General features: G+C 48.5%; 1 protein-coding gene across 2 annotated transcripts in view; it reads right to left on the bottom strand.

Moving 5' to 3' along the window:
- The window catches only part of PRKG2 (protein kinase cGMP-dependent 2), a 42,838-nt gene extending 27,549 nt beyond the window's left edge, over nucleotides 1-15,289 (bottom strand). Inside the window, exons 1-2 of one of the 2 annotated variants that reach the window (XM_029072961.2) lie at nucleotides 15,251-15,289; nucleotides 2,610-3,038 (exon numbers count right to left, since the gene is read on the bottom strand). In XM_029072961.2, coding sequence (XP_028928794.1) covers nucleotides 2,610-3,025 — 416 coding nt within the window. In that variant the 5' untranslated portion in view covers nucleotides 3,026-3,038; nucleotides 15,251-15,289. Of the gene's footprint in view, nucleotides 1-2,609; nucleotides 3,056-15,250 lie in introns of those variants that run through there. The other variant, XM_029072962.2, reaches the window with a different exon arrangement.
- Between the last annotated feature and the right edge of the window lie 12,004 nt (nucleotides 15,290-27,293).

The raw sequence follows: 27,293 nt of genomic DNA, 5'->3' as shown, positions 1-27,293 counted from the left end.
AGCTGATTCCACTCACTCAGGTGTCATCAGCCAGAGTCTCTGTGAGCTCAGGCTACTCCTGCTAGGCCCCTCTGGTCCATGAGCCACCTGGCTTCTTTACTAAGTCCCGAAACACTAAACATGCCTCAGTGGCTGCCTGCAAATCTACAACCCCCAAAACCTGGGGCAGGGGCAAATTCGCAGCCTTGTTCTCATTCCCGTAATTCCAAGCTGCTGCGTGGAGTTTCTGGGACCATATTAGCCAAGTGGACCTTTGGATGTACTTCCCAATAATTGATTTGGATGAAATTCATTTATATTAATGTCTGTCTCCCCCAGAAGACTGTAAGCTCCTGTAGGCAGGGACTGAATCTACAACTCTGTTGTATTGGACTCTCCCAAGTGCTTAGTAGAGTGCTCTGCACACAGAAAGTGCTCAATAATAAAAATAATTGTGGCATTTGTTAGTGTCTACTATGTGCCAGGCACTGTACCAAGCACCGGGATGGATACGAGCAAATTGGGTTGGACACAGTCCCTGACCTATGTGGGGCTCACAGTCAATCCCCATTTTACAGATGAGGTAAATGACTCACAGAGAAGTGAAGTGACTTGCCCCAGGTCACAGAGCAAACAAGTGGCAGAACTGAGATTAGAATCCATGACCTTCTGACTTCCAGGTCCATGCTCTATCCAGTATGCCATGCTAAAATAAATACCATCGATTGATCACAAGTTTCTGGACTCTGAAATATCTAGTGATTGCGGTGCACCTCAACTGACGTCTGCCCTGTTTAGGGGGTCCAGGGCCCCTACACCCCAGACTGACCGGAGCGTGTGACTATACCAGGCTTGTGCTCCTGCTAATTTTGGGAGGAATTTCAATTACCCGAGTGCCTCGGAATTTCATGCCTTGCTGCACAGAGCTAATTATCGGTCCCGCTTCCAGCTCCCCATCATGCCATACGACCTGCCCGCCCGGCTGCCGCTTGGCAGGCCTGCTGCTTCGGTTCTGGGTCACAGCCCGGACCCCCGGCCCCTCTCCCATCCCTCAGGCCGCGAGACGAGCCCAGCTGGAGGACCCGGGCTCTGGTGGGCACTCGCCCTGCGTGACGGTCAGAGGGGAAGCCGCCTGCAGTGAGCTCAGGGCCCCGGTGACAAGCAGCCGGCCTGTGTCGGCCGCAGAGCTGGAGCTGGCACATGAGCCCCGCTGAAGCGGAGTGGAAGCTCACGGTTGCCCAGGGGGCCCCTGAGACCTCGACCGAAGATAATGAGCCTCAGCGCTTTTCCTTTTTTGGCAGGCAATAAAGGGAGGCAGGTGGGGTGGGGGGAAAGCAAATGAGAAGCAGTGTGACCTAGAGAACAGAATCCAGGACTGTGTTAATGTCCATCTCCTCCTGTAGACCGTAAGCTCGTTTTACACAGTGATTGTATCTGTCTACTGTTATATTGTACTCTCCCAAGCACTTAGCACAGTGCTCTGCACACAGTATGTGCTCAATAAATACAACTGAATGAAAGGACCTGGGTTCTAATACTGGCTCCACCACTTAATAATTATGGTACTCATTAAGCGCTTACAATGCACCAAGCACTGTTGTAAGCACTGGGGTAGATATAAGGTCATCAGGTTGTCCCATGTGGGGCTCACACTTTTAATCCCCATTTTGCAGATGAGGTAACTGAGGCATAGAGAAGTTATGTGGCTTGCCCAAGGTCACACAGCAGACAAGTGGAGGAGTCGGGATTAGGACTCACATCCTTTGACTCCCAGGCCTGGGCTTTTTCCACTAAGCCAACCCTGCTTCTGCACGCTCTTGCACTTGTCTGCTGTGTGACCTTGGGCATGTCACTTTCACTTCCTCAGTGCCTCAGTGACCTCATCTGTAAAATGGGGATTAAAAAAATGTGAGCCCCATGTGGGCTGATTAGCTTGTATCTACCCCAGTGTTTAGCACAGTGCCTGGCACGTAGTAATAATAATAATAATGGTATTTGTTAAGCACCTACTACTTGCCAGGCACTGTACTAAGTGCTAAGGTAGTTAATAATGTTGGTATATGTTAAGCGCTTACTATGTGCAAAACACTGGGGGGATACAAAGTGATCAGGTTGTGGGGCTCACAGTCTTCATCCCCATTTGACAGATGAGGTAACTGAGGCCCAGAGAAGTTAAATGACTTGCCCAAAGTCACACACCTGACAAGCGGTGGAGCCAGGATTAGAACCATGACCTCTGACTCCCAAGCCCGGGCTCTTTCCACTGGAAATAGTCCCTGTCCCATAGGGGCCTCACAGTCTTCATCCCCATTTTACAGAAGAGGGAACAGAGGCTCAGAGAAGTGAAATGATTTACCCAAGGTCACACAGCAGACAAGTGGCGGGACTGGGATTGGAACCCAGGTCCTTCTGAGTCCCAGGCCCATGCTCTGTCCATTAAGGCCAGGCTGCTTAGTACGCGTTTAGCAAATGCCATAAGAAAAGAAGGGACAGGAGGGTGGGGGAAGGCAGGCCCGGGGCAATGCAGGTGGGTGGGGAGCAAGGGGGCAGGGGCCATGACCGGAGACTGGGGTGGAGAGGGGAAGCAGAAGAGGCCGGGAAGCCCGAGAGTCGGAGCGAGGCGCGCTTACCTGGAGGCCTTCCTGACCCTTGCCTTCTCGAAGGAAAACTCGGCCGGCCGGCCCGGGTCAGAGGTCGCGGCGGTGGGCTCGGCGGACACCCCCTCCCTGGCCCCCCGGCGGCTCTTGCACGCGGCGGCGGCGTGGCCGGGGGGTCCCGGGCCGGGGGCGGGGGCCACGGCCTGCAGCCGGTTCAACCGGACGCACTTGGCGTGGAGCTGCTCGGTGAGGCGGGCCACGGCCCGGGTCTGGTGGGCCAGCTGCTCCTGCAGCTCCCGCACCTGGCGCTCCCGCTCCCGCAGCACCTCGCCCTGCGCCTGCAGCGCCCGCTCCAGCTCGGACACTCGCCGCCGCGGGCCTTCGGGTCGGCCGGACGCGGCGCCGGACGCGTGCTTTCCCACCTTCAGCTTCATCGACCCGTTTCCCATGTCGCCCGGTCACCTGCGGGACGAGACGAGATGGACTGGGGGGAGCTGGTGGGGGAATCGGCATTTACGTCCACTTTTGTCATTTATTTCTATTCATGTCTGCCTCCTCCTCTAGACTGTGAGCTCGCCGTGGGCAGAGAATGTGCCTGCGTTATATTGTCCTCACCCAAGCACTTAGTACGGTGTTCTGCACACAGTCAGTGCGTAATAAATACATTTGAATGAATGAATTAATCTATTTTAAAGTCTTCCCACTCTCTTGGTGGTCGATTTTTTGGAGTCCTTTCCATGTCCTCAGGTGTCAGTTCTCGGGGCCTTTTCCCTTCTCCCTGGGATCAAGTCTCAGGGCCTTTTTCACGCTGCCGGGTGTCGATTCTTGTGACCTTTTCCACGCTGCCAGGGTTCGATTCGCAGGGCATTTTTCACGCTCCGAGGGACTGATTCCCAAAACCATTTCCTCCCACTTCCCCACCCCCACCCCGGATCGATTTCCCCCCAGGCTTTTCCACCCTCCCAGGGGGCCCATTCCCAGCACTGGCACACATAGATTTTCACTGGCCCTCAGGGAAGGGGAAATGGAGTATGTGCTGCTTTGTCCCTTCGAACCCAGCAGGGTGGCCCAGGCCTCTGGCGGGGCCTTTCACACACACTGCCAACCCTACGCAAGGAGACCAGCGAGCAGTCTGGCAGAGATGCCCAGTGTAAATGGGTCGGTGGGACAACTTGACAGAGATACCCTGCACTCCAGACCCCCAAACAGACCCACTGATCCACATCCACTCTCATCCCAGTCAAAGAGGGAAGCCTACTCTGATGGCAGGGCATCTTCGCGGTGACCCTCACCCACCTCCCACCCTGTAAGAGGGTCTTTGAACCCTCCAAATCAGCCAGTCAGAAGACACCATCTAAGCCCTGAGTTTCGAGGGAGGAACTGCCACCATGGAAACAATGAAAAATGGAAAATCTCCTGGACCCGACTTTTTTTTTCTTTTGGTATTTGTTAAGCACTTATTAAATGCCAGCCTCTGTACTAAGCTCAAGGGTAGATACAAGCTCACGAAGTCCGACCCATCGCCCGTCCCACAAGGGGCTCACAGTCTTAATCCCCTATTTACAGATGAGGGAACTGAGGCACGGAGAAGTGAAGCGACTGGAGGAGTTGTGACCTTAATAAGGCTTTGAAGATGGAGGAAACGGTGGTCTGGCATAAATGGAGGAGGATGGAGTTCCAAGCTAGAGGGAGGATGAGGGAAAGGGGTGGACGGCGAGATAGGTGAGATCGGGGCACAGTGAGTAAACTGGAATTAGAGGATCCAAGCGTGCCGGCTGGGCTGTAATAGGAAATCGATGAGGCAAGGTAGTGGGGGAGAGCAGATTGATTGCTTTAAAACCAATGGTAAAGAGTGTCAGTTGGAAGTAATCAATCAATCCGTGGTTATTAATTAAGCATTTATTGTCTGCTGGGCAATATACTAGGCTCTTGGAAGAGCACATGCAGTAGAATTGAATTGTGGTCAGAGCAGTCCCTGACCACAGGGAGCTCACCGTTTAGAGGGGGAGGCAGACATTAAATTAAGTTACAAATAGGGAAAGCCACAGAGTATAAGGAGCCGTACATACGTGCCGTGAGGCTAGGGGTGGGGTATCATAGGGCTTCAGGGGAACAGACCCAAGTGCTTAGGTGACCCAGCAGGGAGGGCCAGTGGGGTGGTCTCCTGTCTGACTCTTTCTACATCCATATTTCGGAGTGGAAGAGATTCCACTTTTCCATATAAACCAGAACCCAGAACTCCAGCCCCTCTCGTTGGCTGGAACAAAGTGGCCCTGTTCAGCCTCCTGTGTTGTTTGTTTGGGGTTTTTCAGCAAACGCTGGTTTGGCCCTGGGCAGCCGCAACCTCGGTAAGAACGAGTTCGACTCATTGCATTGTGGATAAGGTCAGAGACGCCTTCGCCTCCGCCGGCTCCTCCTCGTCTCCCAGAAAGCTGGGCCCCCGGAGGTCAGGGTTTCCTCAGGTTAAACCCAGCCGGGAGCCTCCGTCCCCTCTACCTTCCCAAACCTGAACTGTCCTTGTGTCCGGGCTTTTCCCAGCATGGCTTAGTGGTCAGCGCCCGGGCCTGGCAGTCAGAAGGATGTGGGTTCTAATTCTGTCTCTGCCGCTGCTCTGCTGTGAGGCCTTGTCAAGTCACTTCACTTTTCTGTGCCTCAGTTACCTCACCTGAAAAGTGGGGATAAAGATTGTTAGCCCCATGTGGGACAGAGACTGTGTCCAAACCAATTTGCTTGTATCCACCCCAGCACTTAAAACAGTGTTAAGCACATAGTAAGCACTGTACAAATACCATAATTATTATCACTATTATTATTATTTTTTCCCATCAGTCTCAGATACTAGATAGGATTCTAGCCAGGATTCCATCTCCCAAGCAGGCAGGCCACAGTGGCAGGACAGAGGCACTGGGCAGGCCTGAGTTATCATAATAAATATATACTTTTTTATGGTACTTGTTAAGCTCTTACTAGGTGTCAAACACTGCTCTAAGCACTGGGGTAAGTATAAGAAAATGAGCTACTCCCGTGACTCCTCCTGAATCCATTCCTGCCATCTTAATTCTTACCCCTACCCTAACCCGAACCGACTCCAAATCAACGCGCAAACAGAGAAGGACAACAGAGAGCCAACAGTGGGGTAGCTGCATTTAACGTAGGGCAGCTATGTGGCCTAGTGGAAAGTGCACAGGCCTGGGAGTCAGAGGAGCTGGGTTCTAATCCTGGCTCTGCCACCTACCTGCTGAGGAACCTTGGACAGTCACTTAATTTTTCTGTGCCTTGATTATCTTATCTATAAAATATGTAAAATCTTACTTAGACTGTGAGCCTCATGTGGGACAGGGACTGTGTCTGAACTGTTGATCTTGTGTCTAACCCAGCAGCGTGGCTCAGTGGAAAGAGGTTGGGCTTCGGAGTCAGAGGGCATGGGTTCGACTCCCGGCTCTGCCACTGGTCAGCTGTGTGACTGTGGGCAAGTCACTTAACTTCTCTGTGCCTCAGTTACCTCATCTGTAAAATGGGGTTTAACTGTGAGCCTCACATGGGACAACCTGATTACCCTGTATCTACCCCAGCACTTAGAACAGTGCTCTGCACATAGTAAGCACTTAACAAATGCCAACATTATTATTATTATAGTGCTTGGCACCCAATCAGCACTTCATAATATAGTATCCATTAATATCATTTATATTAATTATCATTAATATAATGAATATTGATGTTAGTAACTTAAAGGACCTTACCCACCAAAGAGAGGCTTGGGGCCAGGTGGGTGAAGGTGCTTATTGGGGGCAGGGAATATCACTGCTTATTGTTGTATTGGACTCTCCTAAGCACTAAGTACAGTGAACTGCACACAGTAAGCACTCAATAAATATGACTGCACGAATGAGTGGGGTAGGAGAATTGAGTGGGGGTGATAAAGCAGAGTCTGCTCACAATGTAAACTCTATAAAAGTCACCTGGATGTTCTTCCCTCCTCCCAGCCCCACAGATACAGTCCATATCTGTAATTTACTTACTGCTATTAATGTCTGTCTCTCCAAATCCAGACTATAAGCTCATTGTAGGCAGGAAACGTGTCTCTTTATTGTTTTATTGTACTCTCCCAAGTGCTTAGTACAGTGCTCTGCACATTAAGACTGTGAGCCCCACGTGGGACAACCTGATTCCCCTGTGTCTACCCCAGCGCTTAGAACAGTGCTCGGCACATAGTAAGCGCTTAACAAATACCAACATTATTATTATTAGCACTCAATAAATTCGAATGAATGACTGAATAATAATTGTGGTTATTTGTTAAGCGCTTATTAGGTGCCAGGTACTGTACTAAGCGCTGCGGTGAATTTAAGCAAAGCAGGTTGAGCACGGTCCCTGTCCCACTTGGGGTTCACAGTCTTCATCCCCATTTTATAGGTGAGGGAACTGAGGCACGGAGAAGCAAAGTGACTTTACAGAATTTACAGAATGAATGGTGAAATCGCCCGAGTTCTCCCACAGAGCCCTGATCCATCCAATCGGGAATCAATGCAGACATTTTCCTTTTCCTCCTCAGGTCAGAGCCTGTGATTTTTTCCTTTGACTTCGGGCTGTCCCTAGGTAATTGTACGTCTGGAGCGGCTGCGGGAAGCCACAGTCTAAGAATTGCCCCGACCCAGGGCAGAGAGCCCGGTGCGGTCTGTCGCTTCCAGCCTCGGCCCAAGAACCACTTGGGTGGTCATTCTGTTCCCGCCGAAACCACCTCCCCTGCCCCTGGCCGAAACCCCTTCCAGGACTGATTTGGTCTTGCAGAGGCCGGGATCAGTCAGTCGGTCATATTTATTGAGCGCTTACTCTGTGCAGAGCACTCTACTAAGCGCTTGGGAGAGGTAGCACGGTCTAGTGGAGAGAGCACGGGCCTGGGAGTCGGAAGGCCATGGGTTCTAAGCCCGGTTCCACTTCATTCATTCATTCAATAGTATTTATTGAGCGCTTACTATGTGCAGAACACTGTACTAAGCGCTTGGAATGTACAGTTCAGCAACAGATAGAGCCACTTGTCTGTTGCTCGGTCTGGGGCAAGTCACTTCACTTCTCTTGGTCTCAGTTACCTCTTCTGTAAAATGGGGGTTAAGACTGTGAGCTCTATGCGGGACAGGGACTGGATTTGCTTGTATCCAACCCAGAGCTCAGTACAGTGCCTGGCACATAGTAAGCACTTAATAAATACCATAATTATTATTATTACAACAGAACAGTAGAACAGACACATTCCCTGCCCACAGTGAGCTTAGAGTCTAGGGGACCCAAGTCTTTATGATTCCCAGGCCCGTGCTCTATCCACTAGACCACACTGCTTCTTTTCTATACATATCCGTAATTTGCACATTTATACTGCTGGCTGTCTCTCCCTCTAGACTGTAAACTCGTTGTGGGCAGGGAAACTGCCTACCAATTCTGTTCTATTGTACTCTCCCAAGCTCTTATAACAGCGCTCTGCACACAGTAATCGCTCAATTGATCGATTGACGCAAAGAAGCACAGGAAGCCATGGAGGGATTTGAGTAGAGGAGAGGTGTCGGCGGTGCCGGGCTTCAAGAAGATGATCCGATTCGTTGTGGGCAGGGAATGTATCTGTTTATTATTACACTGTACTCTCCCAAGTGCTTAGTACAGTGCTCTGCACACAAAAAGCGCTCAGTAAATACTACTGACTAACTGCAGCAGTTTGTAGTATAGGTTGCAGTGAGGGAAAGACTGGAGCCTCATTCCTTGAAGAAGCAGTGTGGTGTAGTAGCTAGAGCAAGGGCCTGGGAGTCAGAAAGACCTGGGTTCTAATCCCGGCTCTGCCACTTGTCTGCTGTGTGACCTTGGGCTAGTCACTTCATTTCTCCATGCCTCAGTTAGAGTTGTAGTCATCAAATGATTCCAGTGAATCCTAGTGAGAAATCTGTCACCATTTCAAAGAATTCCAGCCAGGCTCCTTCTTTTTTTTATGGTATTCGTTAACCACTTACTACGTCCCAGGAACTGTAGGAAGCACAGGGGTAGATACAAGATAATCGGGTTGGATACAGGCCCCATCCCACATGATCTTAATCCCCATTTTACAGATGAGGTAACTGAAGTCTAGAGAAGTTAAGTGATTCGCACAAGGTCACACAGCAGACAAGTGGCAAAGTCAGGATTAGAACCCAGGTCCTTCTGAAGGCCTGTGCTCTATCCACCAGGACATGCTGCTTCTCTTCTTGGTTTGGCAAGGGGAAAACGTCTGGAATCGTATGTTTGCAATTTAGCTTCTGGCCACAGTGAGCGAGAAGCAGACACGAGTGCTACTTAGTGCAAAAGAAAAGTACCCAATGCTACCAAAATCCGTCCCTACAAAGAGATTTAATAATAATTAATAATAATTATGGTATTTGTTAAGCACTTACTACGTGCCAGGGACTGTAGTAAGTGCTGGGGTGCATACGAGCAAATCGGGTTGGACACAGTCCGTCCCTCAAGGGGCTCATAGGCTTAATTCCCATTTTCAAGTGAGGTGAAGTTCAGAGAAATGAAGTGACTTACCCAAGACCACACAGCAGACAAGTGGCGGATCCAGGATTAGAACCCATGGCCTTCTGACTCCCAGGCGGGGATCTATCCCCTACTCCATGTAGCTCTTTCCAAAACATTTGATGCCATCAGTAGACCGGGAATCTGATAACTACTAAAAAGTTTGATTGCCTTGAATAGTTTATCAAGATCCTAAGATTATTACCCGGTAACTGTTCTTCTAGGAACGTGCCTACCAACTCTGTTGTACTGGACTCTCCCAAATGCTTAGTATGGCGCTCTGCAGAACTGTAAGCTCCTTGAGGGCAGGAATTTCGGGTCTACCTTTTTGTACTCTCCCAAGCTCTAAATTCAATGCTTTGCACAGGGTAAGGACTCAACAAAAGCCATCGATTGATAACTCCTAGAAAAGCTCCTCCACATTGATTGTAGCTATAGACAGTAAGCTAGTTAAGGGCAGAATATAACTCTGTTGTATTGTCCTATCCTAAATGCTTAGTACAATGCTCTGCACACAGTAAGCGCTCTCTAAATACCATTGATGATGATGCACACACTCAAAGTGCATCTGAAAGTGCACACACTCAAGAAGACGGGACCGTGAACCGTTTCTTAAAACTAGAAAAGCGCTGCCAGTCTTGAGACCCAAAAGAAGGGACCATTGCCCCTTGTTGGGTAGGGATTGTCTCTATCTATTGCCGAACTGTACTTTCCAAGCGCTTAGTACAGTGCTCTGCACACAGTATGTGCTCAATAAATACGATTGAATGAATGAATGAATACTAGACTCTAATGCCCAGCATAGCCTAGTGGAAAGAGCACGGGCCTGGGAGTCAGAGGACCTGGGTTCTAATCCCAGCTTTGCCAACTGCTTGCAGTGAGACCTTGGGCAAGTCACTTAACTTCCCTGGGCCTCAGTTTCCTTTACTGTGTCCAACCTGGTTAGTTTGTGTCTACCTCAACCCTCCGAACAGTGCTTGACACATAGTAAGAAGCAGCATGGCTCAGTGGAAAGAAGACAGGCTTGGGAGTCAGAGGTCATGGGTTCAAATCCCAGCTCTGCCACTTGTCAGCTGTGTGACTTTGGGCAAGTCACTTCACTTCTCTGGGCCTCAGTTACCTCATCTGTAAAATGGGGATGAAGACTGTGAGCCTCATGTGGGACAACCTGATTACCCTGTATCTACCCCAGCGCTTAGAACAGTGCTCTGCACGTAGTGAGCGCTTAACAAATACCAACATTATTCTTATTAACAAGTACAATGATCAATAATGATACAACATTCGGCACCCGCCTCTCCACCCCTTAAAAACCTCCACTGGAAACCTACTTTCTCTCACACCAAAGAAAAATCCCTGGACATTGGCTCCAAGAGTCTCCACTAGCTTTCTCCTCTTTCTTCCCTTTCCACTCTCTTCACTCCCCAGCTTGCTCCAAATTACCTTCTTTCTGGACCCCACTCTGGGCTCTCCCACCTACGGATCCCTTGTTTGTGCAATTCTCCCTTCCTGGAACTCCTTCCTCCTTCAAACTCACCAGACCACAACTTTCTCCATTTTCAAAGCTTTCCTGAAATCCTGCTTCCACTGGGAAGCCTTCCAATCACTCAATCAAACATATTTATCAAGCACTTACTGTGTACAGAGCACTGTCCTAAGCGCTTGGGAGAGTACCATATAACAGACCTGGTGGATATGCTCCCTACCCACAAAGAGCTTAAAGTCTAAGGGGGTGACAGACACTAATATAGATAATCATAATAAATTACAGATCAATCCATCGATGGTGTTATTCTCCCCCTCTAGACTATTAGCTTGTTGTGGGCTGGGATTGTCTTTATTGCCGTACTGTACTCTCCCATGCGTTCAGTACAGTGTTCTGCACACAGTCAGCACTCAATAAACAAGATTGAATGACTGAATGGAGTGGTTAATGTGTGCAGAGCAGTGTACTAAAGAGCTTAGGAGAGGACAGTACACCGGACTTGGTAGACACGTTGCCTGGCCCACAAGGAGCTTACTATCTAGAGGATTGATCAATTCCTAGATTAATTCCCAAAACTCCAAGATGGGTCACCGTGACAGCCACCCCTTAAACATATTCCATTATCGATTCTGCTTTTTTTTCACCTGTTTCACACGTGCTTCTACTAAGGGCACACACACATAACAATAATAATTAGTAATCATCATGATGGTATTTGTCAGGCACTTATCGTGTGCCAGGCACTGTACTAAGCGCTGGGATGGACACAAGCAAATCAGACTGGACACAGTCCCTGTCCCACGTGGGGCTCACAGTCTCGATCCCCATTTTCCAGATGAGGTAACTGAGGCCCAGGGAAGTGAAGTGACTTGCCCAAGATCACACAGCCGACAAGTGGCGGAGTCCGGATTGGAACCCAGGACTTTCTGACTCCCAGGACTGTGTTCTAGACACTCCATGGCCCAACTGGACCTGATTGGGGAATCCCTGCACCCTGGTGTCCACCAGGACCCCACTGTCCACCTCCCCAGGACCCAGAACTGACCACACACACACACCCCCACATCCTCAGCCCACCAGTCATTCATTCATTCATTCATTCATTCATTCATTCAATCATATTTCTTTAGCACTCCCTGTGTGCAGAGCACTGTACTAAGCACTAGGGAAAGGACACTACAGCAACAGAGACCATCCTTGCCCGCAACGAGCTCATAGTCCGGGAGGGGGAAGACAGACATCAATACAAGTAAACAGGCATCATATAAATAAATTAAACTACAGAGATCATCGCTGAAATGACCGGAATCGATGTAAATAAATGAAATTACAGAGATCATCGCTAAAATTACCGGTATCGATATAAATAAATTCAATTAAGGAGATCATGGAAAAATTTACCGGTATCGATGTAACTAAATGAAATTACAGACATTACCGATAAAATGCCGGTGTCGATATGAATAGATGAAATTACAGATATTGTCGATCAAATTACCGGCGTCGATATAAATAAATGAAATCACAGGGATGGTCGCTAAAGTTACCGGCATCGATATAAATAAATGAAATCACGGAGATCATCGAGAAAATTACGGGCATCGATGTAAAGAAATGAAATCACAGATCATCGAGAAAATCACCGGCATCGATGTCAGTAAATGAAATCACAGGGATCATCGATAAAATTACCGGTATCGATGTAAATAAAATGAAATTACGGATATCAAATCACCGGTATCGATGTAAATAGAGGAAATCTCAGCTCTCATCGATAAAACTACCGGTATCGATGTAAATGAATGAAATTACGGATATCAAATTACCGGTATCGATGTAAACAGATGAAATTTCAGACATCATCGATAAAATTGCCGGTATCGATCTAAACGAATGAAATTACGGAGATCGTCGATCATCACCGGCATCGATGTAAATAAATGAAATCACGGAGATCACCGAGAAAATTACGGGGATCGATGTAACTAAATGAGATCACAGAGATCATCGAGAAGACGAGCGGCCTCGCCGTTCAGTCGATGAAATGACAGAGGTCATCGATAAAATTGCGGGCCTCGATATAGATGAATGAAATGACAGAGGTCATCGATGAGATCGCCGGCGTCGATATAAAGCAACGCAGTTCCAGAGGTCATCGGTGAGATCGCCGGCGTCGATGGAAATAAATGCAATTAAATGAAATGAAATCTCATCGATCAAATGAGAAGCAGGGAGAGCAAATGAATGCAGGGGCAGAGATGGCCTCTGAAATTGGGGCTGCGGTCCTCCGGCCGGTCCTGCCGAGCGGCGTGCGGGCCCTCCGCCCTCCATCCGCATTCCCCCACCCCTCCCGCCCCTTACCCCGCCGCCTCCTCCTCCTCCTCTTCTTCTTCCTCCTTCTCGTCTTCCTCCTCCTCCTCCTCCTCCTCCTCCTCCTCCTCCTCCTCCGCTAGAAAAGTTTGTGTGGCCGCAGCCGGAGCGGCCCCTGGGCCCGCCGCCCCGCCCCCCGCCTGGCCCGCTGTCCACCATCTGTCCGGCGCCGACCCCGCCCTGCTTTTCCCCCCTCCCACCGCTCTCTGTCCCCTGACCTGTCCTCCCCGTCTGCCCCCCCCCGTCTGTTCCCCTCTCTGCCCCTCTGTCTGTCCCCTCTCTGACCCCCGGCCTATCCCCTGATCTGTCCCCCTGTCTGTCCCCCCATCTGCCCCCCGTCTGTCCCCTCTCTGCCCCTCTGTCCCCTCTCTGACCCCCGGCCTATCCCCTGATCTGTCCCCCTGTCTGTCCCCTCTCTGTCCCCCTGTCTGTCCCCCCGTCTGTCCCCCGTCTGTCCCCCCATCTGCCCCCCATCTGCGCCCATGTCTTTCCCTGATCTGTCCCCCTGAATGTCCCCTCTCTGACCCCCGGCCTGTCCCCTCATCTGTCCCCCATCGGTCCCCCTGTCTGTCCCCCGTCTGCTCCCCATCTGTCCCCTCTCTGTCCCCCATCTGTCCCCTGATCTGTCCCCCCCATCTGTCCCCCTGTCTTTCCCCCTGTCTGTCCCTCTTCCTATTCTCCCATCTGCCCCCTTCTCTGTTCCACATCTCTCCCTGGTCTGTCCCCTCTCCGGCCCCCGATCTGTCTCCCTGTCTGTCCTTTCTCTGTCCCCCTGTCTTTCCCCCTGCCTATCCTACCATCTGTCTCCTCTCCGTCCCCCTGTCTTTCCCGGGTCCGTTCCCTGTCGGTTCCTCATCTGTCCCCTGGTCTTTCCCCTCTCTGTCCCCCTGTCCTTTCCCTCTCTGTCCTCCGGTCTGTCCCCCTGTCTATACCCTCATCTGTCCTCCTCTCTGTCCCCTCTGTATCTGTCCCCCTGCCTATCCTCCTGTCTCCTCTCTCCCCATCTTTCTCGGGTCTCTCCCCTGTCTGTCCCTCATCTGTCCCCTACTCTTCCCCCATCTTTCCCCTCATCTGTCCCCCGGTCTGTCCCCTCTCTGTCCCACATCTTTCTCGGGGGTGTCCTCTCTCTAACCCCTGTCTGTCCCCCGTCTGTCCCCTCTCTGTCCCCCTGTTTGTCCCCCTACCTATCCTCCCATCTGTCCCCTCTCTGTCTCCCACCTTTCCTGGGTCTGTCCCCCCCCGTCCCTCATCTGTCCCCTGGTCTTTCCCCGGTCTGTCCCCCCTTCTTTCCCCTGCCTGTCCCTTATCTGTCGTCCGGTCTGCCCCCCAACCTGTGGCGTCCGTCTGCCTCTGATCTGTCCTGCCCGGTGAGACGCCGGACCAGAGGACGGAGGAAAGAGGGAGATGAGGAGGGAGATGGTCACACCCGCACTCACAGCCATACCCGTACCTGCTCACACAGTGGCCCGCATACACACACACACACACACACACACACACACACACACACACACACACACACACACACACACACACCCCTACTTATCAACCCTCACCCACACACTCTCCCATACATGTACCCAGATGCATTACCCTTGTTCAGACACACCCCTACATTCAAACCCAAATCAATATGCACCACCCGCTCATGGACACATAACTTCAGACCCAAACTCACACAGCAGGGTACTAATCTGTACATACGCTCCCAATCACATTTACGTACACATGTGGCCCTTCCTCTCTCACACACACACACTACCCTGAACTCACACCCATCCTCAAGTTCCCCCTTATTCCCACCTCCGAACGTCAACCCTCACGTCTCTGCACAAACTCATACGTGCTCCCCCGTGCACAAACCCACATGTGCAATCAAGCCTAAACTACCTTCACACTCACCCCAACATTAATAATAATAATGTTAGTATTTGTTAAGCGCTTACTATGTGCAGAGCACTGTTCTAAGCGCTGGGGTAGATATAGGGTCATCAGGTTGTCCCACTTGAGGCTCACAGTCGTAATCCCCATTTTACAGATGAGGGAACCGAGGCACAGAGAAGTGAAGTGACTTGCCCACAGTCACACAGCTGACAAATGGCAGAGCCGGGATTCACACGCTTACGCACTTACACATCTACACATATGCCAGTCCGTACTTTCCCATGCTCATTCACTTTCACCCCCACACGCACACCCACACACATGCACACACATGTAAGTCCATACACATCTAACTACACACGGGAGTCTGGGACTTCTGGGCGTGAAGCCAAATTACCTTAACTTGAATCCAGTGCTCCAGGACCCTGGTTAGTTTCTGAAAGGCAGGGAGGGCAGAAAGGAAAGGTTTGCACTTCCAAACTTCAGTTTCCTTTCCCTGGGCGAGTCACCCCAGGGCACCTTAGTTACTGCCAGCTTTCCTGTATGTGGTGACCGCTTTAGTTCCTGCCCCGGCTCCAGGATTTGTGGGTGAAGACTAGAGGCGGGCAGGCTGGGCAATGTTCCTGGAAGATGTTCCGGGCTGACCGGGGCACTAATGGGTAGAGCCCAGGCCCGGGAGTCAGAAGGACCTGGGTCTTAAACTCAGCCTCCACCACTTGTCTGCGGTGTGACCTTGGAAAAGTATCTGTGCCTCGATTACCTCATCTGTAAAATGGGGATTAAGACCGTGAGCCCCATGTGGGACGGGGACGGGTCCAACCTGATTACCTTGTATCTACCCCAGGGCCTTGAACAGTGCTTGGCACAAAATAAACGCTTAACAAATACCATAATTATTATTACTATTATCATCTAACTTATCCTCTTCGGAGGTCGGCCTGGCCCAGGGACACAGCATGGACCACGTTGGTTGCGGTGCTGAGCTGCTTCCTGGGCCCTGGGCCGCTTCGACTGGTCCCGATACTGTACTCTCCCAGACGCTCAATACAGTGCTTTGCACACATTAAGGACTCATTGAATCCCATCTCCATTCTTTCATTCAGTCATATTGATGGAGCGCTTACTGTGTGCGGAGCACTGTACTAAGAGCTTGGGAGAGTCCAATATAACAATAAACAGACACATTCCCTGCCCATGAGGAGCTTAGAATCTAGACCGGGGGAAGACAGACATCCATTCAAATCAATAAATTACAGATAGGAGGAGGTGTCCCCTTGGCCCCCCAAAGGGGTCATCAATCTGCCAAGGAGGAGGAGATGGCCTTTGAAAAGCGATTTCTGTCCTTGTGCAGTCTGGTCTCTATTTTCTCTATCTGTTGCCGAATTGTACATTCCAAGCGCTTATTACAGCGCTCTGCACATAGTAAGCTCTCAATAAATACTATTGAATGAATGAATGAATGGTATGCTAGGGTTAACTGAACCTCCCCCGATCCAGTTTATTTTTTCCCCTGCGGCCACGCTTCTGCAAACACTTAGCCCACCTGGCCGCCTCCACCCAAGCCCGATGACAATCTCGCCCTTGTACCTTGGTGGCTCCTCACAGATGCCATCTATGCAAGCGGGACCTCCACCCTCCGTCCTCCGTCGGGCGGCATTCAGCCTTGGGCCCCGCCCGCCCGTCCTCCCCTTCCTTCCTGACCGGGCTGTCACCTCTCTGCTCATCGGTCAACCTTGCCTGGTGGGAGGCTCTTTCCATCAAGGGCCTCCGCTGAGTTTGCGAAGTTTCCCCGGGCTCGGGGATTGCTGCTGCCGCTTTATCGGAATCCGGTTCGGCTCCCGCCGTGCATTCATTCATTCATTCGATCGTATTTTTTGAGCGCTCACTGCATGCAGAGCACTGTACTGAGCGCTCGGGAGAGTACAATATTACAGACACATTTTCTGCCCTTCCCCAGCCCCATCACCCAACATCTTCCAACTGCAGTTCTCCCACCATTAGCTGGACACCCTTCACATTTTCTTTTTTTGATCTGCCTTTTTATCATCTTTATTAAGTGCTTACTATATGGGAGACACTGTACTAAGTTCTGGGATAGGTCAATCAATCCATAGCATTTATTGAGCACTTACTATGTGCAGACGTGCAGAACACTGTACTAAGAATTGGGTGAGTGCAAAACAGCAGAATTAGCAGACATGTTCTCTGTCCGTAACGAGCTTACAGTCTAGAGGGAGAGACAGACATTAATATGATACAATATATCATTTAAAGATCTATATATCTGTTTCTGTATAATTTAAAGATCTGTGATATATAAAGATCGGTAAAGGGGGTGGGGTGAATGTCAAATGTCCAAAGGTCACAGATCCAAGAAACAAGTTAATCAGGTTGGACCCAGTCCCTGTCCCATACACGGCTCACGGTTTTAACGCCCATTTTACAGTTGAGGGAACTGAGGCACGGAGAAGTGAAGTGACTTCCTCAAGGTCACACAAAGCAGACAAGTGGCAGATTCGGGATTAGAACCCAGATCTTCCCAAGCACGTACTTTATCCACTCAATCTGTGCTGTAGTTGCCTCTGGATAAGGGAATCCCCCTTCTCTCGTTCAGGGTGTCTTTTGCCCTTAGCTTAGAGATCTGGGCTCTATGGAACTATTTACTCAACCAATCAATGGTATTTGTGGAGCGCTTACATGTGCAGAGCTCTATATTAAGCTCTTGGGAGAATAGCAGCACGATCTAGTGTCAGAAGGTCATGGATTCTAATCCCGGCTCCACCACTTGGGCAAGTCACTTCGCTTCTCTGGGCTTCAGTTCCCTCATCTGTCAAATGGGGATTAAGCCCTATGTAGGACAGGGACTGTGACCAACCCGATTATCTCGTATCTAGCCCATGGCTTAGAACAGTGCCTGGCACATAATAAGCGTTTAACAAATACCATGATTATTATTATTAATTATTACTACAATACATTGGGCACTATCCCTGCCCTCAAGGGTTTCACAGTCTCTCCTGGGACCTGGAAGAGAATCCCAAGCCGGACCTTCATCCCTCTGTGTCCCAGGACATATCCAGCCAAGTCTCAGTTATCCCAAGTCTGAACGAGCTACCAATCTCTTTTTTCCTATGGTATCTGTTAAGTGCTTACTATGTGCTAGGCACTGTTCTAAGCACTGGGGTAGATACGAGGTAATCATGTTGAACGTGGACCCTGTCCCACTTGGGGCTCACAGTCTTTATCCCCATTTCACAGATGAGGGAACTGAGGCACGGAGAAGTAAAGTGACTTGCCCAAGGTCATACGGCAGACAAGCGGGAGAGTGCCTTCTGACTCCCAGGGTCATGCCCTAACCACTAGACCATGCTGCTTCTCAGGCTTATTCTCCATGGGTTTCTCCCATGGAATTATAACGGGGTAACCAAGGACAGTATGGGACATGACTTTGTCGATCTAATTATCTTGGATCTACTGCAGCGCTTAGCACATGGTAAGTTCCCCATCGTTTTTTAGTGTTACCTAGGTAACAGAATTCCATACCAGAATTCTGCATTGCAAATGAGTTCTTTCTTAGCACTTAGTTCAGTGCTAGGCACTTAGTACAGTGCTCTGCACCCAGTAAGTCCTCAATAAGTACAATTGATTGATTGATTGATTGATTGGCTCTTTGAGGTATGTAGGATTTTCCTGGGATAAGCCGACATATTACCTCAGTTTACTTCTGGCTTCTTGTTCAATCAATCAATCCATGGTATTTATTGAGTGCTCACTGTGCGAAGCCCACTGTATTAAGCACTTGGGAAAGTACAATATAACCGAATTGGTAGACACATTCCCTGTGCATTCATTCATTCATTCATTCATTCAAGTGAGCACTTACAGTGTACACAGCACTGTACTAAGCGCTTGGGAGAGTACACTATAACAATAAACAGACCCAATCCCTGCCCACAACAAACTTACAGTGTAGAGGGGGAGGTAGACAATAAAATAAATACATAAATTATGGATATGGATCAAAGTGCTGTGGGGCTGAGGGTGGGGTGAATCAACTATTCATATTTATTGAACACTTACTCAGTGCAGAGCACTCTACTAAGCTCTTGGGAAAGTATAATATAACAAGATAACAGATGCATTTCCTGCTCATAACGAGCTTACAGTCTAGAGGGAGAGACACCATGAATATAAATAAATAATTTATACATCTCATCCTCTTACCGTGAGTATCCCACAGAGCTCTGCTCCAGGTCCTGTATTCTTCTCACTTTACACTCTTCTGGCGAGCTCATAATAATTGTAATGTCCATAATAATCATAATAATCATAAACATAATCATAGTAATGGTATTTCTTTAGCCTCTGTTTTGCATCTAGAGATAGCACGCCCTAACCCTGCCACAACTCAGAGCATGAAGGTGATTGTTTATTGTTATAGCGTACTTTCCCAAGCGCTTAGTACAGCCCTGCACACAGTAAACTCTCAATAAATACTATGCTGCAGCTTTAGTTAGGACTTATCAGGAGGCCTGGGTAAACAAGTAAACAAATAAATAAACAGACCTCTAGACGGTAAGCTCTTTGTGGGCAGGGACCGTACCTACCAACTCTGTTATGTTGATTCTCCCTCCCATAGCCGAGATTGGTAAAGCACTGGAGGCTCTCCAGATGCAATCCCGAGAAGGGTAGGATGCCTCACACCACCCCAAAGTGTGTCTTTTCTGGATCAAGCTTTTGCTTACTTCTCAGATTTCCCTCTCTCTCGGGTCATCACGATCATCATCAAACATCATCATCATCATTATCATCACATCTACCAATTCAATTATTCTCTACCAAGAGCTTGGTACAATACATGATGAGAACTCATTCACTCCCCTGGCTTCAGCTACCATGATTCCCAAGTCTACGTCTCCAACCTTGATCCCTCTTCTTCTCTGTAGTCTCATACTTCCTCCTGCTTTCAGAACATCTCTACGTGGATGTCTCTCCAACACCTCGAACTTAACATGTCCAAAACAAAACTCCTCATATTCCTACCCAAACCCTGCCCCTGCCAACTTTTCCGTCACTGTAGACAGCATCGCCATCCTCCCTGTCCCACAACCCCTTAACCTTGGCGTTATCCTCGACTCATCTCTCTCATTCAAACCACATATTCAGTCTGTCACTAAATCCTGTCAGTTCAACCTCCACGACATCGCTAAAATCCACCCTTCCCTCTCCATCCAATCTGCTACCCCATTACTGCAAGCACTAATCCTATCCCACCTTGATTTTTGCTCAGCCTCCCTGCCTCTCCCCACTTCAGTCACTCTTTCATTCATTCAATGGAATTTGTGGAGCACTTACTGTATGCAGAGCACTGTTCTAAGAACTTGAGTGAGTACAATAGAACAATAAACCGACACATTCCCTGCCCACACCGGGCTTCTTCACTCTGTTGCCGGGATCATTTTTCTACAGAATCATTCAGTCCCTGTTTCCCCACTCCTCAAGAACTTCCAAGGGTTGCCCATCCACCTCCACATCAAAGAATAACTCCTTACCTTGGGCTTTAAAGCAGTAGATCACCTTGCCCCCTCCTACCTCACCTCCTGATTTCCTACTCCAACCCGGCCTGCACACTTCACTCCTCTAATGCCAACCAACTCACTGTACCTTGAACTCTTCTATCTCGTCACTGGCCCCTTGCCCACATTCTGCCTCTGGCCTGGAACTCCTTCCCTTTTCATATCTGACAGATGTTCACTCTCCCCAACTTCAGAGTCTTATTAAAAACATCTCCAAGGGGCCTTCCCTGACTAAACCCTCCTTTCCTCTTCTCCCTCTCCCTTTTGTCTGCCTTTGCCCTTGGATTTGCGCCCCTTATTCATCCCTCCTATAGTCCCATAGCATTTATGCACATATCTGTAATTTATTTTTTTATTTGTATTAATGTCTGTCTTCCCCTTTAGACTGCAAACTTACTGTGGGCAGGGATCATGCCACTAACTCTGTTATATTGTATTTTCCCAACTGCTTAGTATAGTGTTCCGTATGTTCTGGTATGTGTATCATAGAGTTTTCTTGGTAAAGTACTTATGTAATAATAATAATAATGTTGGTATTTGTTAAGCGCTTACTATGTGCCGAGCACTGTTCTAAGCACTGGGGTAGACATAGGGGAATCAGGTTGTCCCACGTGGGGCTCACAGTCTTAATCCCCATTTTACAGATGAGGGAACTGAGGCACAGAGAAGTTAAGTGACTTGCCCACAGTCACACAGCCGACAAGTGGCAGAGCTGGGATTCGAACTCATGAGCCCTGACTCCAAAGCCCGTGCTCTTTCCACTGAGCCATGCTGCTTCTCTACATGTACATATCTGTACATGTACATATCTTCCCCTCTAGACTGTAAGGTCATTGTGGGCAGAGGATGTCAACGCCATCAAACAATGCCATCGATTAACTGATCACCTAAAATATTGATTGAGAACCAACAGTGAACTGGGAGCCTACTCTGCGCAAAGTTCGCTAACTACTTTAGGCTGAGCACTGTACTGAGAGCAGACTGTGTACTGAGCACTGTACTTGGTACTAAGGGAGCAGACAAAAGAAGTAAAAATATCACAATCCCTGCCCTAGAGGAGTCCAGTCTAATGGAAGATCTGCAGACTTAAAGGAACAATTATAAACTATTTTAAAATTAACTCTTGCCTCATTCCATCCTGGAGAATTTGGTTCACTTTTATGAGCTAGAATGTTCCAGCAGCAAGACAGGAAGTACTAGGCAAAAAGCTGAGCTATAAAGCTGAGGAACAGAAGCAAAAGTTGACTGTTTTTAGATGTTCTAGCAAATGTGCAGAGTCCAATTTCCTACCCAGAGATGGCCTCCAATCCCACCACCTTGGTTTTTGCCCCAGCACCTCTCCAGCTCTCAGTGTCTGCAGGAGCCTCAGAAACTACAGAAATTTGTAGGTTGGAGTTCTGGGTCCCCACCAGGAATGGGAGAACAATCAGGGTATTTTCCCATTTATTTTATTTTCCTGTGCTTTCTTAACCACAATTAGGTGGTACTTGTGAATTTCACTGAGGCCAAAATGACCACTTTTCAAAGATTGTTAGAGGGCAGGTTCTCAATGATCTTTCTGTCAGTTGTATTTATTGAGTGCTTACTGTGTGCGGAGTACTGTACTAAGTGCTTGGGAGAGTGCTATATACAGTATGAGGCACATCCTCTGCCCACAATGAGCTTACAGTCTAGAGGGGGAGATATGTACACAGTACAGATATGTACATAAGTACTTTGCCAAGAATACTCTATGGATACACGTACCAGAACGAATTTATGACAGAAGATGGGATGCTCTGAACAAGGTGTGTCCATGGAATCGCTTTGGGTCGACAGCATTTGAAGATGAAGAAAAAGATGTACGTAAGTGCAGTGGGGCTGGAAGTGGGGTGAAAAAAGTGAGCAAGTCAGGGCGATGCAGAAGGAAGGAGTGGGAGAAGAGTCAGAGAAGGCCTCTTGGAGGAAATGAGCTGGGGAGAGTCATCACTGTCTGTCAGAACCTCCCTGGAGACTTACCCAGGGCTATGCGGCTGACTTTGCAGGGACTAAACTCTTGGCTAATAATTGCTGCAACGTATTTACATATTTGTAATTTAGTTATTATATCCTTAATTTATGTCTGTCTCCCCCTCTACACTTTAAGCTTTTTGTGAGCAGGGAATACGTCAGTTTATTGCTCTATTGTCCTCTCCCAAGCACTTAGTACAGGACTCTGTACACAGTAAGCCCTCAATAAATACCATTGAATGAATGAATTGAATGGGATGAAAGTAAAATTTAGCTCCAGGCACTGCTGCCTGTTTTCTAGGCAAGGGGGTTCCTCTTGGTCTATACTCTGAAGCCTCCTCACCTTACTAAAAGTTAGAGGGGGTGACTTAGAGAGCAGGGTTAGGAGAGAGGAAAGTCATTCATTCATTCAATCGTATTGATTGAGTGCTTACTGTGTGCAGAGCACTGTCCTAAGCACTTGGGAAAGTACAGTACAGCAATAAAGAGAGATAATCCTGGCCTTGTAAACCAAGTCCACCAGACGATAAGTGGGCTGAACCCAAGACTATCCCAGGGACCAGATTTTTGCCTTTCACCTTTGCTTGTGTTAAATTGTCAGATTAATCTATGGTAAACTCCCTGAGTTCAGCGAACCTGAGTCTTGTCTCTGTTAACCCCTCCCAAGTGCTCAGTAGTGTACTTAGCACTCAGTAGGTGTTCAATAAATACCACTGACTAATTATTGAGAAGCAGTATGACCTAGTGGAAAGAACACAGGACTGAGAGATAGGAGAACTGGGTTCTAATCCCAGGCCCACCATTGGCCTGCTGTGGCATCTTGGGCAAATCATTAAATTCCCTGTGACTCCACTTTCTCATCGGTAAAAGGGGACTGTTTTAAAAATACCTATGCTTCCTCCTCCTTTGACTGCAAGCCCCAAGGGCAGGATTGTATCTGCTCTGCTTTCACTGTATCGACCCCAGTGTTTAGTACAGTGCTTGACCCAGAGTAAACACTCGACAAATGTCCCAATTGGCCCCTCGATGCCATCTCTATTCCAGAAATGGATCAAACCGAATCTCACTCCTGCTGCTTGTAACATGTTTAAAGGGAAATGAGCATGATCTAAACACTGAAATGATCTTTTCCTCTCTGAGGAAACACTTTTGTGTAAAAAAGACAAATATTCTGACTTGCCTGCTGGTGAGAAAATGGGTTCTGGACTTAGCAGATCTGAGATTTACTTGTAGTTGTTAGGCCAGGGAGAGATAAAAACTTTGCTTTTCTGAATGGCATTTTTAAATGCCTGGAGCCTTGTAATACCAGCCAGGGGCCTCCCTACCCAGTAGTGATTCCTGGAATCCTTTCTCTGGTCGTGAAGAGACAGAGTGTCTTGGGGAGAGCAGGGAACTATATGTGCGAACACTTTCAGCTGGCACATCATTCATGTTACAGGAATAAACTCAGATCCTTTCAGGGAAATTAGACGGGCACACGAGATGGGTAGTAGAGAGAGGAATCTCAGAGTAAAATTTACCTCACCCAACCCAATCCCGAAAGGCCGTTAGTGGAAAGATGACTGTAAACCTAAGAATGGATCCAGCCGGAGAGGAGAAAAATAGCTGACGGGAGAATTCCCCAGAAGACCGGGCTGACTCGGGAAGAGCAGCCGTCAATCCAGTTCCATCATGGACAGAGAAGCTGGTAGGTAGAGCCCTGCCCTGGTCAGAGTGACCCACCCAACCACTAAGCATTCATTCATTCATTCATTCAATCATATTTACTGAAAACTTACTGTGTGCAGAGCACTCTATTAAGCACATAGGAGACTACAATAGAACAATATAACAGACACATTCCCTGCCCACAACGAGTTTACAGACATTAATTGAAATAAATAAATTACAGATATGTACTTAAGTGATGAGAGTTTGGGAGGAGGATGAATAAAGGGAATAAGACAGGGCCACCAGAAGGGAGTGGGAGAAGAAGAAAGGAGGGCTTAGTCAAGGAAGGTCTCTTGGAGGAGATGTCCCTTCAATAAGGCTTTGAAGGGGGAGAGAGTAATTTCTGTCAGATTTGAGGAGGAAGGCCGTTCCGGGCCAGAGGCAGGACGTGAGCGAGGGGCTGGCAGCGAGATAGGCGAGATGGGGGCACAGTGAGAAGGTTAGCTTTAGAGGAGCAGAGTGTGCAGGCTGGTTTGGAGTCGGAGAGTTGAGAGGTGAGTAGGAGGGGGCAAGAGGATTGACTGCTTTAAAGCTAAGCTTCACGTCCCCAGCCCACAAAGAGCCCGTAGATGCCTGTTATCTGGGAAACAGCTGCCCAATCTCTCCCAGGCTGTTCCTGGCCCATCCTCCTCCACCTGGTCTTGTCCATCCATCAATCTCTCAGCATTTGCTGCCCAATCTAGGCCTGCCCCTGGCTTGCTCTCTCAAGGCCTCTACTAGCCCTCTAGCCCCGACCTCCTCAGCAAAGGAAGCCCCACGTCTGGGTGAATTCTTTTTTTTTTAAGGTATTTTTTGAGAGCTTACTAGGTGCCAGGGACTGTATTAAGCACTGGGGTAGATACAAGCTAATCAAGTTGGACATAGTCTCCATGTCTTGATCCTCATTTTATAGGTGAGGAAGCTGAGGTACAGAGAAGTGAAGTGACTTGCACAAGGTCATACAGCAGGCAACTGACGGGGCCAGATTTAGAAACCGGGTCCTTCTCACTCCCAGGTCCGTGCTCTATTCACTAGGCCAAGCTTTTTCTCTTTCTCCTATCTCTCTTTCTACCCACTTCTTCATTCCCCTCCTTTTCCCTCATCACTGGCCTTCTTTTAATTATAAATAGCAATTATGGTGTTTGCTAAGCATTAACTGTCTGCCAACCACTGTATAGGAGCTGGGGTAGGTTCAAGATCAACTGGCTGGACACTGTCCCTGTCCCACAGGGAGATCACAGTCAAGCAGGGAGGAAAAATGTCCTGACCAGCTGGGTCCAGACCCCTCAAATCCTGGACAAGGGTCAGTGAGATAACAATGACACAAGGAATGAGATGGAGACCATTTTTTCCCTGCCTCTGAGAGGCCAGTTGTCCAAAGGTGGTAATATCCATCTTCCCCCCTAAGCTCGTTCTGGGCAGGAAACATAGTGGGAAGTAGTGTGGCCTACTGGACAGAGCACCCTCCTGGAAGTCAGAAGGACCTGAGTTCTAACTCCGGCTCTGCCACTTGTCTGCTGTGTGACCATTAGCAAGTCACTGCACTTCTCTGGGCCTCAGTTACCTCATCTGTAAAGTGGGGATTGAGACTGTGAGCCTCACTTGGGACAGAGACTGTGTCTAACCTGATTAACTTGTATCCACCCCAGCACTTAGAACAGTGCTTGACACTAATAAGCGTTTTTCAAGTACCATAATTATTATTATTATTATTAATCTACCCCAGCACTTAGAATTGCCTGGCGCATCATATTTTATGGTGTTTAAACACCACGAACACCATAAAAAAGTGTCTACCAGCTCTGTTATATCCCTGCTCTGCCACTTGTTAGCTATGTGACTGTGGGCAAGTCACTTAATAATAATAATGTTTGTATTTGTTAAGCGCTTACTATGTGCCGAGCACTGTTCTAAGCGCTGGGGTAGACACAGGGGAATCAGGTTGTCCCACATGGGGCTCACAGTCTTAATCCCCATTTTACAGATGAGGTAACTGAGGCACCGAGAAGTGAAGTGACTTGCCCAAAGTCACCCAGCTGACAAGTGGCCGAGCCGGGATTTGAACCCATGACCTCTGACTCCAAAGCCCGCGCTCTTTCCACTGAGCCACGCTGCTTCTCAATGCTTCTTTTCTTTTTAAAAAAAGTTGTGTTGAGTGTCCAATCTGAGGAAAACTTCTTTAATGGGACCAGGCCACCAGGAAGGGCTCAGCCTTCCCAGCCCCCTCTCCCCAGGGCCACCCCTCCCTCAGCCTCACTTCAATGCCAACCCCACTTAACTTCTCTGTGCTTCAGTTCCCTCATCTGTAAAATGGGGATGAAGACTGTGAGCCTCACGTGGGACAACCTGATTACCTTGTACCCCCCAGCGCTTAGAACAGTGCTCTGCACATAGTAAGCTCTTATCAAATACCAACATTACTATTATCATTAGTATTATTATTTTGTATTCTCCAAGCACATAGTACAGTGCTCTGCATCCAGCAAGCACTCAATAAATATGATTAATTGATTGATTGGGTCCTGGTTCTCCCACTCCAGGCCCTGTGAAGCCAGGGTACAATCCACTGACATATTTCCTTACCATCATCCGAGGCAAAGGGCAGGGAGCTTTCGCCCCGACACACAAGCAGCCCAATTCTCAATCGACAGGCTTGCTGACCTCTCCCTGAGAGAGCAGACCTGCAACCTAGTAGAAGCGGAGGCCTTGGCTTAACAAGCTCCAAAGTACAAGGTATCGAACCCTGTTTGACTTCAGCTGAGTCAAGAGGAGAGAACATTCCTGGCCAGTAAATTCCTCTCCAGAGGACTATTAACTGTTCCCTCTTTAGAAACTCCCAGGGAGGGAAGCAAAAACCAGATCCCCTACACCTCAGTTTGTAAGTTTCCCAAGCTAACACCTGCGGATGCTTCCATTCCATCGCTCACACCTTTCCTTCCATTCATTCATTCATTCATTCATTCATTCATTCAATAGTATTTATTGAGCACTTACTATGTGCAGAGCACTGTACTAAGCGCCTGGAATGTACAATTTGGCAACAGATAGAGACCATCCCTGCCCAATGACAGGCTCACAGTCTAAATGGGGGAGATAGCAAAGTAAAATAGAACAAAACAAAACAAGACATCATCAAGATAAATAGAATCAAGGAGATATACACCTCATTAACAAAATAAATAGGGC

Source organism: Ornithorhynchus anatinus, chromosome 10 (genome assembly GCF_004115215.2).
Source record: "Ornithorhynchus anatinus isolate Pmale09 chromosome 10, mOrnAna1.pri.v4, whole genome shotgun sequence".
NCBI classification, from domain to species: domain Eukaryota; kingdom Metazoa; phylum Chordata; class Mammalia; order Monotremata; family Ornithorhynchidae; genus Ornithorhynchus; species Ornithorhynchus anatinus.
The sequence above is the reverse complement of the archived record's forward strand: the minus strand, read 5'-3'. Positions and strand labels throughout refer to the sequence as shown.